We start from the raw sequence: 14,648 nt of genomic DNA, 5'->3' as shown, positions 1-14,648 counted from the left end.
ATGAAATTCTTATGTTGCATGATAAGGATTTTATTCCAGCAGACACAGCCAATGTCACAGCAATACTTTCAAAGGGAGTGCTGGAGAAAAAAATCCAATTGCTTTGACATAAGATTTGATTTTTCATATATATATATATATATATATATATGAGAAATGTTTTTCTCATGTTGCATGATACAATTTATCTCATGCAACACACAAAAAAGTGGATGAGATCCACTAAGAAGAGGAGAGAGAAAGGAAAAAAGTGAGTCTCACACACTTTTTGTGTGTTACACGAGACATTTTGTGTCATGCAACATGAGAAAAACATTTTCCTATATATATATATATATATATATATATATATATATATATATTGACATTTACTCGCAAGAAATCCACCTAAGAAGGAACCATGACTTTGTGTTTTTTAAGGGATTGCATTTAATTCTTAAAGATGAAATTTTTATTTTTAATTATTATTATTCTGGCCATTGTTTTCTCTCTGAATATTCCCATCTTTGTTTGATTCTGAACAAGTCTTCCTCTACAGCAGCAGAGTTGTTGAGAACTCTGCTTCATTCCTTGGTCCAAGTTTAAAATTTTGTTTATGTTTGTCTTTCTGTTTCGGTGTCAGAGAGCACACAACAAGGAGTGAGAACCGTTGACCTCAATCTCCATGGCTGTGAAACCTCTTATTGTAGCTGGGCTTGCAAGTTCTCAACTTGGTTGTCACAATTTGAGGACCAGACATCATCATGCTTTTGGGTTGATTTGGGAAAATCAGCTGAAGAGAACACACAATTGGGTATTCCTTGGTGGGGTATCTGTTGGCCGAGCCATGAGGCTTGTGGAGAATGAGAATCCACGGAAGCCAGCAAAGATACTGGTGCATGTGGTTGATCATGATCAAACGGGTGGTGATGTCTCCCATGGATTGCATAAAGATTTGCTCTCTCTTCCAAGTGGGTTTTATTTTGTCTACATTTCACTTTCTTCAAGATGATTGTAGGAGTATCATTTAAGGAACCTTATTAAAAGTTTGTGAGAACCGAATTTCCATATTGGATTTAATTTATTCCTTTGTTGCTTGCTTGCTTTACATTGCTGAATGAATAAATTGTCGTTTTATGTACTGTTTCTTTTGTTTGATTTTAAATGGTTAATTGAACTTTCTCACTTTTTGTGACAACTTGCAAAGCCATGGTTGGGAACATACTAGTTATTGAACTTAATGTGATTGTGGCTTATGATCTTTTGTTACCAGTCATGGCAAGGATTAATACTAGGCCTGGTTGAGAAAATATAATCATTGACACTTTACCCCGGACTACAGGATACATGGCTTTCTGTTTGGAGCTTTTTTCTTTGAAATTAGGAACTTTGTTAACATTGCCAAGCCAAAGAGTGGACAAAAAAAAAAAGAAAATTCCTTTCTGTTGCTTTTAGCATTTATTTTTAAAGCCAAAGTAGGCTGATGAAATGGTAGCAAAATAATGTGATTACAGGATGAAGGGAATAGAATACAGTCGGTCAGTATTGATGAAAGATTTAAATACTATTTTCTCCCCTAGAGAGTTATAAAATCATGAGGGAAATTTTATTTATTTTATTTTTTGATAATATAAGGAAGGAACTTGTTGATGGGATAATGTTATCATCAAATCTAGATTATGAATCCCATCTGCTGATTAGAATAAGTTTTTGACATAACAGTTCTTGTGCTAATTTCGTTTTGATCTTTCATTCATAGTCTTATATTTCTCATTATTTTCATGTTCTTGAATGCTGGGAAACATTGTTCTGAATTTAATATGCATCTAAAGTTTATCATCTCATTTAAAGAGCTATGCTGTTAAGATCAGACTAGTTATAATCATTTAGAAAGTTACAGGTCTTATTCTGTTTTCTTTGCCTTCTTATTTCATTATTATTCCACCATATGCATTCACATTGTGTATTTTGTCATGAGTTTTACCGTTAGATCTCAGACTTTGCAACTACTGTTTTTGATACTAACTGTAGGGCCATTATCCATATCTGATATTATGGCTTCTTCTGATGATGGTGCTAAAGTACGAATATCATATAAGGTATGATGTATCTGATGGTTACTGTCTGATTTGATTCCCATAGCCATGGTTCAATATTTGCTTGGATTACTGAATTAGGGGATACCAGGATCATACAGCGAGGATGCTGCACTCAAAGCTTACCCTAAGTGTGAAACAGTTCCGTGCAATGATTTTGAAGATGCTTTTAAGGTTTGACATAGCCTGTAATATTCTTTAAGCTAAACTTCAGATAAAACTGTAACATTCCTTATATTTTAAGATTTATTGGAGATGATTTTGATTCAACATACTATATGCTTTCCTAAGGGCAAGGACTTGTAGGCTTGAAATTTCAATGTCTTTCTGATGACCTTCTGTCCTTCTCATTTATATGTGCACTCATCCTCACCCTTTCTCCCCACTCATTTTCTAATTTTTTTTTTCTTAAAATTGTCTGACAGGCTGTTGAAATATGGTGGGCTGACAAAGTTATCATTCCAATAGAAAATACATCTGGGGGAAGCATTCATCGGAACTATGATTTACTTCTTCGCCATAGGCTTCACATTGTTGGTGAGGTGCAGTTGGCTACTAACCTCTCCCTTCTAGCTTTGCCTGGTGTAAGAGCAGAGCACCTAAAGCGTGTTCTAAGTCATTCCCAGGTCAGGCTTCATGTTGCTCATTTCTGGCTCTTTTTTTAGATGTGGTAGCATAGAATTGTAAGAAAGAAATAGATGTTTTATTCTGGTTTTGAAATTAATATACCATTGCTCCACCCATGAATGGACCTGGAATTAATATTCATTTAACATTGAATTTTAACGTTTCAAACTGGTTGAATTGTTCTTTTCAAAGCTGAGTAATAACTATTATACCCATTAGTTGAACAACAAGAGTGTAAATAACCTTGAGATACACCACCCCAAAAGCTAGCTCAAACGGTGGGAGTGCCCAAGGCCTTATAAACTCCACATTAGTTGCTCATACAACCAATGCGGGACTATATATCTCAACACGCCCCCTCACACGAGAGCCCATTGGGCTTGAAGAGTGGATGATGCAATAGGCCCAGCCTACCTGTGCTAAGAAATTCCACAAGAGAAAGTGGGGGACGACGAGGCTCTGATACCATGTAAAGAACCTTGGGATACACTACCTCAAAAGCTAGCTCAAAGGGTGGGAGTGTCCAAGGCCTTATAAACTCCACATTAGTTGCTCATACAACTAATGCGGGACTATATATCTCAACAATTAGGCATGTAACCAGTATTTTTCCTAGCCTCATTTGTTTAACAGTGACTAATTCGGAGCAGTAGACTGTAGACCACTTAGTTATCAACCCTTTTGTTTGGTTTAAGCATGGGCACCATCTCTATAAGTAGCTAAATCTATGAGTAATATGCAAGTGTTGTTGAATATCTGAATATGTACTAGTTGTTGGAATATATATAATATATCCTATGGGTTATGAATAAGAAGTGAGTTAAGGAAGAAAAGAAAAGAGGGAAGTTGACGGGGTGTGTGGGTTCTAAGAAGTCCCACATTGGACAATTAGGAAAAGGTGAGAGAGTTTATAAGCTCCCACCTCACACTCCTAAATTTCCCCTTGGGGCACTACACTTTTGTGGAGAGGAGAGGAGCTAGGTGGCCTTTGGTCAACCACTTCCAGCCGGCCGGATCGGATCGGTTCGTACATGTGTGTGAAATAAAAGTAATTTTTTAATTTTTTGTCCAACCCTGTCCTTATCCGTTGCTTCCCTCTAGATTCTTCAAAACCAAACGTTTCTTCTCGCCGGTTTTTTGAATGTTTTGAACCGAACCGGTTCTTACTTTTCGGTTCGAACCGACGCGTTCATTCATATTGAACCGAACCGCCGAACTGGTCACTAGTTATACCTGTTCGCGGCCGTCAGTCATGGCCGTTCGCCGGCGGCGGCAGTTCATCGTGACCGGTCAGTGTCTATATAGACACTGACCCCTTGAGAAGTTTTATCTAATTTTCTGCACTGTTATTCTGCCGGATTTTTTCCTTCATCCGGTTTGCATACTTCCTTCCATTTTCCGGTGTAATCCCTTTGGCATCTTGTTGTGTTTGTTCGGGCTGTTGACTAGTAGTGCCACCAATCTTCAGACACAATTGTTCTATCCTGGGTGACAAATGTCCATCAACCTTCGACATCAGTGAGGGGGCAAATTGTCTTATGGAGACACTTTCTGTGGGCTCGGATTTCTTACACTATCCTGCATACATTGATCATTCTGTTCCATCTGTAAGTTTGTTCTAATTTCCTTATTGCACTTTTTTGATAATTATGATTACTAATTTCATCTGTTCTATATACGGGTTCAAACCTCTTAGTGATTTTTAATATCACTCACTGTCTTCTTTACAACACTAGTCATATTATAGCTGTGAAAAATTGAAAGCTTTTTTTCTTGCAGGCACTTGAATTGAGTGATAACTTCCTGACTAAATTAGGTGTTGCCCGAGAAAATGTTGATGATACAGCTGGTGCTGCTCAGGTATCCATCTATATATCTTATGCAACTTTTGAGTTTATCTAACAGATTAGTGGAGAGTAATTTTGTTTTCTGTTTTTCTTAATGCACACGTGAGATTAGCATGTAGCTTCAAATGGTCTATATGATGCTGGTGCCATTGCAAGTGTTCGAGCTGCAGAAATCTATGGGCTTGATGTACTTGCAGAAAGAATCCAAGTAAAACCCCTTATCAATCATCTTCATTTGCAAGAAATATTCAATTTACTTTCTTCTCATTACCCTTCATTTGATTGTCAACAAGTATGCCTTTGAGAGGTTAGTGTGTGCATGTTTTTAGTTCTTCATAATAATCTGAAATTTTGAAGGCAAAGAAACTAGGCAATTGTAACCAGAAATTTGCAATTAAAAGTTTTGGTACAGTGTTCTGAAATCATTAATGGTTATAAAGTAGAGGCGATCTTGTTTAAGAGTATAGAAAGTATGAGAAATTCTATAGTGCTCCCATAGAAAGAAAATCTCTTGCTATGTCCCATTAAACGTGTACCACCTCAACCTAACTTAAAAATGTAGTTAAAGCAGGAGATAGTAATGGCCACATAGCTGAGTAATATGCATTCCATGGTACAGAATTCACTATTATGAATTAAGAAAGAATTCACTATAAAATCTAGGGTGATTGACTGGGGATTGATGGAGCTTGATTGATTGACAACTACACATACGTATACTCATTCTTCTATTATAAATATAGGTGTTGGCTAAAGGCAATGTGTGCTTCTACCTACGGTCTTTCTAGACTGGCTTCTTCTCTACTTTTCTTCAATAGAATCCAGATCCTTATTTTCTTTAGTATTTCATCATGTTGAAGAACAATTCCCCTAAAAGATCCTTATGCTGTTAGGTGGAAGCCCAAGAATGGTCTATATCTCTGACAGATCTCATATAATACACTGCTGCTGACATTAGATGCTGCAAGACAGATATATCTTAAATTTCCACGATGGTAATATTTAGCTAAGACCTCACCTGTTCTTGAGTTCTAAAACATTTTTACTGAGGCTATCTAACTATTTAAACCCTTTCTTTATTCTCTTTTTCCTTCTTATTTGTTTCCCTTTTGTCCTGGAATCATGTGGATGACTGGATGTTTAAATCTGCTTTGAATATCTGCCAACTGGCCCCCTATGTAACCTCTGATATATCATCCATGGCACCTAGAAATATGCTCTTTACACCCTTGAACAAATTTTTACTGGTAAGAAACATCAATATATTCTAGTGAATATGTTTTTACTGATGGAATCAGCCAACTGCAATGCATTCGCTGTGTGTTATTTCTTTCAATGGTAGGGATCTGTCAGATAGAAATTAGTCAGTACAAAGAAAAACTATGTTTAATGATGTGCATAAATAAAGTTTATTAGACATGTTCTTGTCATTCGTTTGTACACAAACTGCTCAAATAGAGGCCAGATATTATGCTTCTATATTACTGTAAATAAGAAATACTCGTGTTGTCTTCAATGTCTTGTACAGGATGATTCTGAAATCATCAGTCGTTATCTTGTGCTTGCAAGGGATCCAATAATTCCGAAAGCTAATAAGCTCTTTAAGGTAATAGCTCTTTTGACCTATGACTATTGTATCATAATCATGTTACAAGATTCTCTAGAACCAATTGTTCATCATTTTCAGACAAGCATTGTGTTTACACTGGACGAAGGTCCTGGGATGCTGTTTAAGGCTTTGGCTGTATTTGCATTGAGGGACATAAATTTAAGCAAGGTATCTCAGGAAAAACCTTTCTTTTTACTCTAGCTTAATACATGATGATTTCATGAACATTAACAGTATATATTATGAAATCAGATTGAAAGTCGCCCACAAAGAAATCGGCCATTAAGAGTTGTTGATGACTTTAACACTGGGACTGCAAAGTGAGTTATGTTTTTGCCTTTTCATGTTGGAGCACTGCAACTGGCCATTTTCTTTTACATCATATTTATTGTTGCATGTTCAATATCTGATTCGAGCTAGTTTGTCTTTAATTGCTGCAGAGTTTAAACATGTCTAATTTTGTATTCTTCTCCGAAATTGTTTTTTATTGTGCTACAAATCCACAAACAAGAGTTGAAGAATAGTATTAGATAGATAGAAAAGGAATGAAACTATTACTAGTGAATGAAATCTGAAAAGAAAAAGGAGAGAATTCTCATTCCAAGGGTTTCTCTTCAACAAAGGCTTCCCTTTTCTACAACTGAGCTATTGCTCAAAATTCCCCAAAGTAACAATTCAGAAAGAATATCCGTTCTACCCCCTCCTTACTATTTAAGCTAAGCCCCTGCGCTTACTATTAAAACCACCTAATTTGTAAGTAATTCTATAACTTCCAGGGTCCTATCATTGTGGGTGTGCTTTAATTAAGGATAAACTCACCCTTAGATTTCTGAAACAATGTATTTTCTTATATGCTGATGCAAAGATTAAAATAACCTGTGATGTTTTTTTGATTTAGGTATTTCGATTATCTTTTCTATATTGATTTTGAGGCGTCTATGACTGAGCCCCGGTCGCAAACTGCTTTAGCCCATCTGCAGGTTTGTTCTTTGACATCTTATTTTAGGATTTAAGTTGTGTCTTTTAATTCTTCTTTTTTCTTTTATCTCTACTCAAACTTTCATTTTCAAAGAACCAAGGGAAAAATAGTAGATAATATTGTTCAAATGTTTTAAGCCTTCTCAAGCTTTTGAGTAGTAGTCCTCCCAGATTTTTAGATTCTAGCATGCTAGCATAAAATAACAAATTTGCCAACTATTAACATCAAGGAGAGCACAGGTTACATTAATGTTTGCATCAGCATATAAGAAAACAACGTTCCTGTCTTTTTGGGCAGCTGTAGTAATTATTAACCCTTCAACTTTCTTGTCATGAGTAAACTATCCAATATATCAAAAACATTTTATGTCCCTACAGGAATTTGCCACATTTCTTCGTGTGCTGGGCTGCTATCCCATAGATACAACCATATAGATCATACCTATCTGCGTTTTATTGGTGAATTTTCAATTAATGTCATCATATTCAAACCTGAAACTTGGAAGAGGATTTGGAGCTAACTTCATATTCAAGTAATACAGGAGCTTTCAGATGGTCAGAATGTAATGTATGATAAACAATAGTTGATCCTTACCTTAAACACATGGAGGATGGAAACGGAGTTTGATGGTCATTGAAGGTGATCTTCGGGAAGGATGAACGAAGTATAAGGTTTTAGCCAAATATAGAGTTTTCTTTCTATTACATTATCAAACCTAACAAAAGGAACAAGAAAAGGAAAATGAATCTGCTAACATTCTTTCACAGTGAAGTCATCATAGTCAATATGAATATTGCTTAATTGGTTCACATCTCATGTCTTGATTCTTGTCGTGACATCTTCCACCAGTCAAGTTGGTGTGTGGTTCATATATTATGTATTGGGCTTTATTAGTTTTCTTTTATATAAAATAGTTATTTTATATTGTATAGAGAAAATAAGTAAATCTCGTCATTACAAAAAAAGAAAAAAAAATAGGTATTAAAATCGAAGTGAGAAAGCATAAAAGAAGTTGTCTTAAGTGAATTTCACGAGAGTAATATTTCTCTTATTTATTCTATACATTTAGCCAAATATCTAGTTTTCATTCCATCACATGTCAAGTCTAATATAGGAAACAAGAAAAAGAAAAAGCTGCAAGTGCATTGTTGCACAGTAAAGTCATCATAATCGACAAGAACATGTCATGTCATGTCTTGTCTTGATTCTTATTGTGACATCTTCCACCCGCCAAGTTGGCAAGTGTTCTTGTTTATATTCTGTTCACATATAAAAAATTAAAGTTATTCGAATCTTGAATTTTGTAAAGATGAAAAAAGAGGGGTAACTAAAAGAAGTACAAAAGTAATCGACTAGGTTAAGTTTAGTGGGAAACAGTGACTCATTTGCTATTTTTTTTTTTTTAATTTTTACCTAATTGTAATGGAAATAGTAAAAAATTTTAAAGTGTCATGTATATGAATAATGAATTAACTGATCAAAATATCAGTCTGTTCTGGCAAAAATAGAATACGTGAAAACAAAATTAAAACACGTGACAGTCTGGTACAAATTCACTATACAAGATAGCAAATTATGTGTAATAAAAGCTTTTATGATTTTTTCCTTTCCAAAATTGATAAAAATGGAAAATAAAAATGTAATAAATGATACAATCAATATCACTTTCACATTACAACCTCCCGTGAATTTTTAAGACGACGGTTCATTACCTGCAATATAACCTTTCTTTCTTTCTTTTTTCACCTCGCAAACCTAAAAAGAAAACAGTATTTTTTTTTTGAGTTTTGATTAATTTTCTTTTTAAATAGATTAATTGCTTTGGTTCAGTTTTTTTATTTTTGCTTATGAGAAAACCAAAGTAAACTGAATTTGTATGACTATGTGGTAAGTTATATATTTTTATAATTTATACACTTTCAAATAATTAAATTTTACTTATTGCTGAATTAATTAAAATATATATATATACCTATTTATTGTTTATATTTCTCCATCACTTTTTATTAATTTTGAAAAAAAAATCTCCAAAACTCAAAAAAAATTATTGTTTTCTCTTTAGGTTTGTGAGGTGAAAAAAAAGGAGGGGCAAGGCTGGGAATTGACCATCATCTTAAAAATTCACGCGAAATTATGATGTGAAAGTAGTATTGACGGTACTATTTATTACATTTTTATTTTTATCAATTTTAGAAATGAGGAAATCATAAAAGCTTTTATGACACCTAGTGTAATGTCCGGCCGCTTCAAGAATCAACGACTATCCCCACATACTAACACGAGACTTTTTAGTATGTTTTTTTCTCACTCGCACACTTCCCGGGAAAACTTCCCAGGAGGTCACCCATCCCACAGAATTGCTCCAAGTCAAGCACGCTTAACTGTGGAGTTCTTCCGTTCCGGGCTACCGAAAAAAAGATGCATCTTGTTAGTATAGGTAGTATCAATTAATTCTTATAAGCTATCCCTAAACTGTGCAGTCTCATACCTGCACAGTCTTTGGAATCCCTCTCTTTCGGGTGTCGATTCGATTCATTCACGCATGTAACCCCCCGCTGGAAGCCTGTCAGGAGTCGCTCCTTGTCCATGCCCTTTCGCACCGGCGATCACTCCCCGCCCTCGTCAGCGTTTAGGATGTTACACCTAGTTCGCTAGCCAATATAGCAAATTTGTATTAGAGTGTCACGTGTCTTGTTTTTGCTTAAAGTAGATTGACAAATGTCTACCTAATTTGCTACTACTGATAGTGAACTAGGTGATCACAAAAAATGTGTCATGTCAACAAATTAAGTTTGCTACCTATTATAGCGAATTTGTACGCGTGGTACTTTGAAAAATTTTACTATTCGCTTGACAGTTGAACAATTTTTTTTAAATGGCAAATGGGTTACTATTTCGTCTAATAATAAAGATTTGGATAGACTATATTAGATTATGTGTTAATTCTCATTTATATATAAAAAAAATTACAAAAATATTATTGATTTCATTGTATGTTCATATGCACTGAATGAGTAAAATATTATTTCATGACATGTCATCATTGCAGTTGAATGTCTTTTTGAAAAAGTTCCCACATGGTGATACTGCAACTTTTGTTTTCAACAAAAAGTTCATCTTTTTCCTCATTCTGACATCAACCCACTCCATACCCATTTGACATCAAGGAATTAAATATATTTTTCCTTAATTTCTATGACCATTCGGTTCCTGTCAAGTTTTTAACTTGGTTGCCTATTTCAAATTTGAGATTGTGAAAGTTGAAATAGTAATTTTGAATAAAAATTAAGTGTGCATATTTTCTTATGTTGTAGGATAGTAGGAGAGAAAAAAGTAGAGATAAGTTAAATGTGGGTCCCACATTTTAAATTAAAAAAGAAAAGAAAAATTAATTGGCACGAAAAACGAATTTGTGTAGGGAAAAGTTTTTATCTCATGTAGATGGAGATAATGATTTCCCAAAAATTAAAGGTAACACACTTGTTAGCAGAGTATGCTCCAAGGATTATATTTCAAGTTCGATACTTGAAAGATTTTTAGTTAGACACGAAACCTTTTTGATCTAAGCCACTATCTCGGGTTTAATATATTTTTGTTTTGATGATGAGCTTGCTCTAGATCCTACTCTGATGGCAAGCAAAGTGACTAAAGGTATAAAAATAAAAAGAATAAAATCTCATTTGGGTGTTTAACAAAAAATACGGTCACTATTTTGGTTTTCTATAAAAAAAAAAATTAGTTATGAAGTTCTTAAGAAAGATAAAGTGGACCCACGTTAGTCCTTTCGTCAATCATAAACACATGACGTTAGCAACATGATTGAGGTGTCACATTAACTAGACAACTCGTGGTCCACGTAGGAATAAAAACATCGTCATATAGGATATCAGTTCTCGTTGTTGCAGAAACCAATTCAAGTTGAACTATTCTTTCCCCCTCAACATCTCCCCATGAATGTCGCCATATAGTGTTGCTTAAGCAGAAACACATTAAGTGGGTATTCTATCGTTGTCTGTACGTTGTAATTTAGGGTTTTCTGAATATTTTGTGCGTTCTTTGTAATTTAGGGTGAGAAGATGAATGTTTCTTCTGGGATGGGGAGCTCAAGCCTTTGCAGTTTAATTAGGGCTAGAAGCAAAGAAAGACTACTGCTCTAAGGTGTAAATGCAGGAGGCCAAGTGTTGTATACACCTCCAAAACTCATAGAAACCCAAACATAGCATTTTTTGGGTGTCTCAATTTCAAGGTTAGCAATTTATAGACAACTATACACATTATTTACTTTTCAATTTTTTTAATTTGTTTTAATTTCAAAGTGAGCATTGTTATTATGAGTTTGATTTCTTTTGCTGGTAGGAGAAGAAGTCTTACTGTGATTTTTTTAGATGGATGGATGATGCCTCAAATGAGAGGATGGAGCTGGAAGATTGGAGAATTAATAAGCTGGAGTAGAATGTAGATGAAATGGAATTCAAGTTAAACTATGTGGATATGAAGCTGAATGATGAATTGCGGGTTAAGGTGAATGAGCAGCAAATGAAGATTAATGAGCACCAAATAAAGATTAATGAGCTATCAATGAAGATGCTTGCAGAGTTTGATAGGGTGGAGAAGGAAATTAGGCATGTGGGTAAGTGTTCCATGGTGTTAGTTGCTACCACTATTGTTGTGTTCATTATATGTATTTTGGAAGTAGGCTAGAATGAAAAAAAAAAGTGTACCACTGTTGAGATTGATGGTGTATGTACCAGTAGCTAGTGTATTGTTGTTGAAATGGAATGAATTGTAATGGAAGGACCAGTATTGAAATGTAATAAAATATTGTTCATCATATATATATATAGGGTAAAGTGTGTGTCATTTTAAAGGATGTAAAGTTATGTCATTTTAAGAGAGAGAAAGAGATAGATAAAGGAGGAGAGAGAGTTGACAAAAAAAAAATAAAGTGTGGGTCCCATCTCTTTGTGAGAGTGAAATGATATAAGTTGTGTCATTTAAAAGGATAAATACTTTTCCCATATATATATTTATATATTATATACTTTCCCTTCTTGCATTGGCACAAAGATCACTATAATATAAACCTACTTTTGTTCAAAGTGGATTTAAAACTATTGTCATTTATAGCATTACAATTCCTTAACTACCACTTTGTAATTTTGATTTCTGTGGTAGCTGTTTGTAAATTGTCAGAAAGATTGGGGAACTAGAGTAATAATAATGAAAAAGTGGGAGTGAATTGGGAAGAAATGAAAATAGGATGAAAATAGAAAGATCTTTCTATGGTAGTGTTAAATAACATAGAAATGATAGGAAATGTTAAAATCTATGTTATAATAGCATAATGGAGGCTCACATCTTAACAACCTATTTGGAATACTTCTAACAAAAGACAAGAAATAATGAAACAGGAAGATTGATCACCATCAGACTAAGAGTTCTATGTAGAGAAAAAAAATGGAATAATAGTTCTGTTAAGATTGATCACCATCTTGCAAGTGGTTTTACCTCTACATGTAGCTGTGATGGATAATTCTCATATGTGTATCTGCACATTATGGTGGCATTCATATTTTGGTTAATGTGATGATATTGAATGGGCTACTTCTGATTGGACTTATGGCCCTCACACTTTTCAACTTATGGTGCCATTCTTGTGTGGATGCTTAATGTTGTGCAGACTGCACAATTAAACTGAGGACTAAAAAGGGTCCAGATAAATTTGTTGAGGACTCAAAAGGGTCCATGCTTAATGAATTAAGGACTAAAATGGTCCCTGATACATATTGTTGAGTACTTAAAAGGGACACAAATTGCAGAAGGATAAGAAGTGCACTAAGAATCCTGATACGACATGCATGATTGGTACCACACTCGGAAACAATAACAATTTCAAAAATCATGCACATTAACATTTAAGCAGCACTTGTACTTGAGGCATTGTTCATGACATACAAAAATATACATGACAGATAGAAATGTACATGATTGCCAAACATAAAGCATATATCACAATATGGACCTATATTCCAGAAATGTATAGAACAGACAGAAATGAACATGATCAATTCACAAACAAGCTGGAATATCTTGTATTCCTTACAAGATCATGACAGACAGAAATAAACATGGCCTATATGAAAGTGTTCCAAAAAAATGGCCTAATTTGAAGTACTAACATGGCCAATACCAAAGGTATACAAAAAGGCCTAATTACATATATCCAAATGGCCACTGATGAACATGAGTTGTCCGGTTAACGTGACACCTCAACCACGTTACTAACGTGTGTGTTTATGACTAATGGAAGGACTAACGTGGATCCACTTTGTCTTTCTTGGGGACATCGGGACTAATAATTTTTTTTATAAGGAACTAAAATAGGGACCGCATTTTTTGTTAGTGACCCAAATGAGGCTTTATATAAATAAAATTTTCATAAAAATTGGTTTCTAAATAAAAATAGTTCATAAATTTTAAGGGACATTTGGTAAAGGATAACTTTTTTCGTACCTGGGAATCATGATTTTTAGAATATGGTGGGAAAGTCACTTTCCCGGAAATGTTATTAAAAAGTTGTTTGGTAGGCTAAAATACTACCAAAATTTTGTCTAAAAAAAGTGTAAATTTTTTCAACACCTAGGATTCTAAGATTACCACTCATTTGATAGTATTCTTGGATGGTATTTTGAAAGAAAAATTATACGCAAAACAAAATCCCGGGAATATCATATTTCTGGAAAAAAATATTTAGAAACCTTATATCAAACGTGAATAAATAAGATTATCACTATCACTTTTTCGAGAATCTCAAAAAATCCCCCCAACCAAACATAGAATTTAGAGTTGTACTCATGGTCAAACCTAACTTTTAAGTCTAAATTGATTTTGAAAGTTGCCTGACTGCTAAAATTAAATTAGATGATTACTTGTTTTTCAATGTCATTTTCATTTGAAACTAAAAGAAATTAGAAATAAAATAATTTATGAATGAATTAAACTAATATAATTCTAAGTAAACTTTATACAAAAATTGCTAGATCAATAAAAGTAATTCTTACATATTGAAGGTTCCAAAGTTCAAGCACAGGGCTACTGTTGACCTTATCGTTAAATCTAGCTTTTTAGCCTAACTTAAACATCACACACGACTTGGATATAAGTTAGAGTTTCTCTTTTCTTATATGACATGAGGTAGCATTTCTCATACCATAGATACAATAAGTGATGGAGCCCATCACTTGTTAAAAAAACAAAAAAGATAGCACAGATTTCGATGTCTCACAACATAAGAAAATTATCTCCTATTACATAAAAAAATAATTTCCCTATAAATTATTATCTACTTCGGGTTTGGATACAAGTCAAATCTTGCAATGGTTTACTTCAGGTTTTATTATCTACTTCTTGGATACAAGTTATCAAAGTCCCCGTTCAAAACTTTTAAAACATTTTAATCAAATAGAGCATTCTTCTCAACCACTTTAACAAATCGATGTTTCCTTTCTTAT

General features: G+C 34.1%; 1 protein-coding gene across 2 annotated transcripts; it reads left to right on the top strand.

The window, feature by feature from the left end:
- Nucleotides 1-494: 494 nt before the first annotated feature.
- On the top strand, nucleotides 495-8,017 carry LOC133295784 (arogenate dehydratase/prephenate dehydratase 1, chloroplastic-like). 2 transcript variants are annotated; one of them, XM_061494640.1, is made up of 12 exons: nucleotides 495-950; nucleotides 2,011-2,078; nucleotides 2,157-2,249; nucleotides 2,501-2,701; nucleotides 4,482-4,562; nucleotides 4,662-4,757; nucleotides 6,078-6,155; nucleotides 6,237-6,326; nucleotides 6,411-6,478; nucleotides 7,057-7,138; nucleotides 7,515-7,612; nucleotides 7,643-8,017. In XM_061494640.1, exons 1-11 carry the CDS (start codon nucleotides 665-667, stop codon nucleotides 7,569-7,571), a joined length of 1,200 nt encoding a protein of 399 aa, XP_061350624.1. In that variant the 5' UTR covers nucleotides 495-664; the 3' UTR covers nucleotides 7,572-7,612; nucleotides 7,643-8,017. The 2 variants fall into 2 exon arrangements, with proteins under 2 accessions (XP_061350624.1, XP_061350623.1); XM_061494639.1 differs by having other exon boundaries at nucleotides 7,515-8,017.
- The last annotated feature ends 6,631 nt before the right edge of the window (nucleotides 8,018-14,648 follow it).

This window comes from Gastrolobium bilobum, unplaced genomic scaffold, assembly GCF_033153095.1.
Source record: "Gastrolobium bilobum isolate Gb01-03AN ecotype WA unplaced genomic scaffold, APGP_CSIRO_Gbil_v1 utg2103, whole genome shotgun sequence".
Taxonomy (NCBI): domain Eukaryota; kingdom Viridiplantae; phylum Streptophyta; class Magnoliopsida; order Fabales; family Fabaceae; genus Gastrolobium; species Gastrolobium bilobum.
This window is presented reverse-complemented; position numbering and strand designations above follow the sequence as displayed.

Excerpts from the sequence above, each read along its gene's own strand:
- LOC133295784 (XM_061494640.1), top strand. The coding sequence starts at position 665 with ATGGCTGTGAAACCTCTTATTGTAGCTGGGCTTGCAAGTTCTCAACTT. Across the intron at positions 2,079-2,156 it reads AAGTACGAATATCATATAAG|GGGATACCAGGATCATACAG; the intron begins GTATGATGTATC and ends TTACTGAATTAG. Across the intron at positions 4,563-4,661 it reads ATACAGCTGGTGCTGCTCAG|CATGTAGCTTCAAATGGTCT; the intron begins GTATCCATCTAT and ends ACGTGAGATTAG.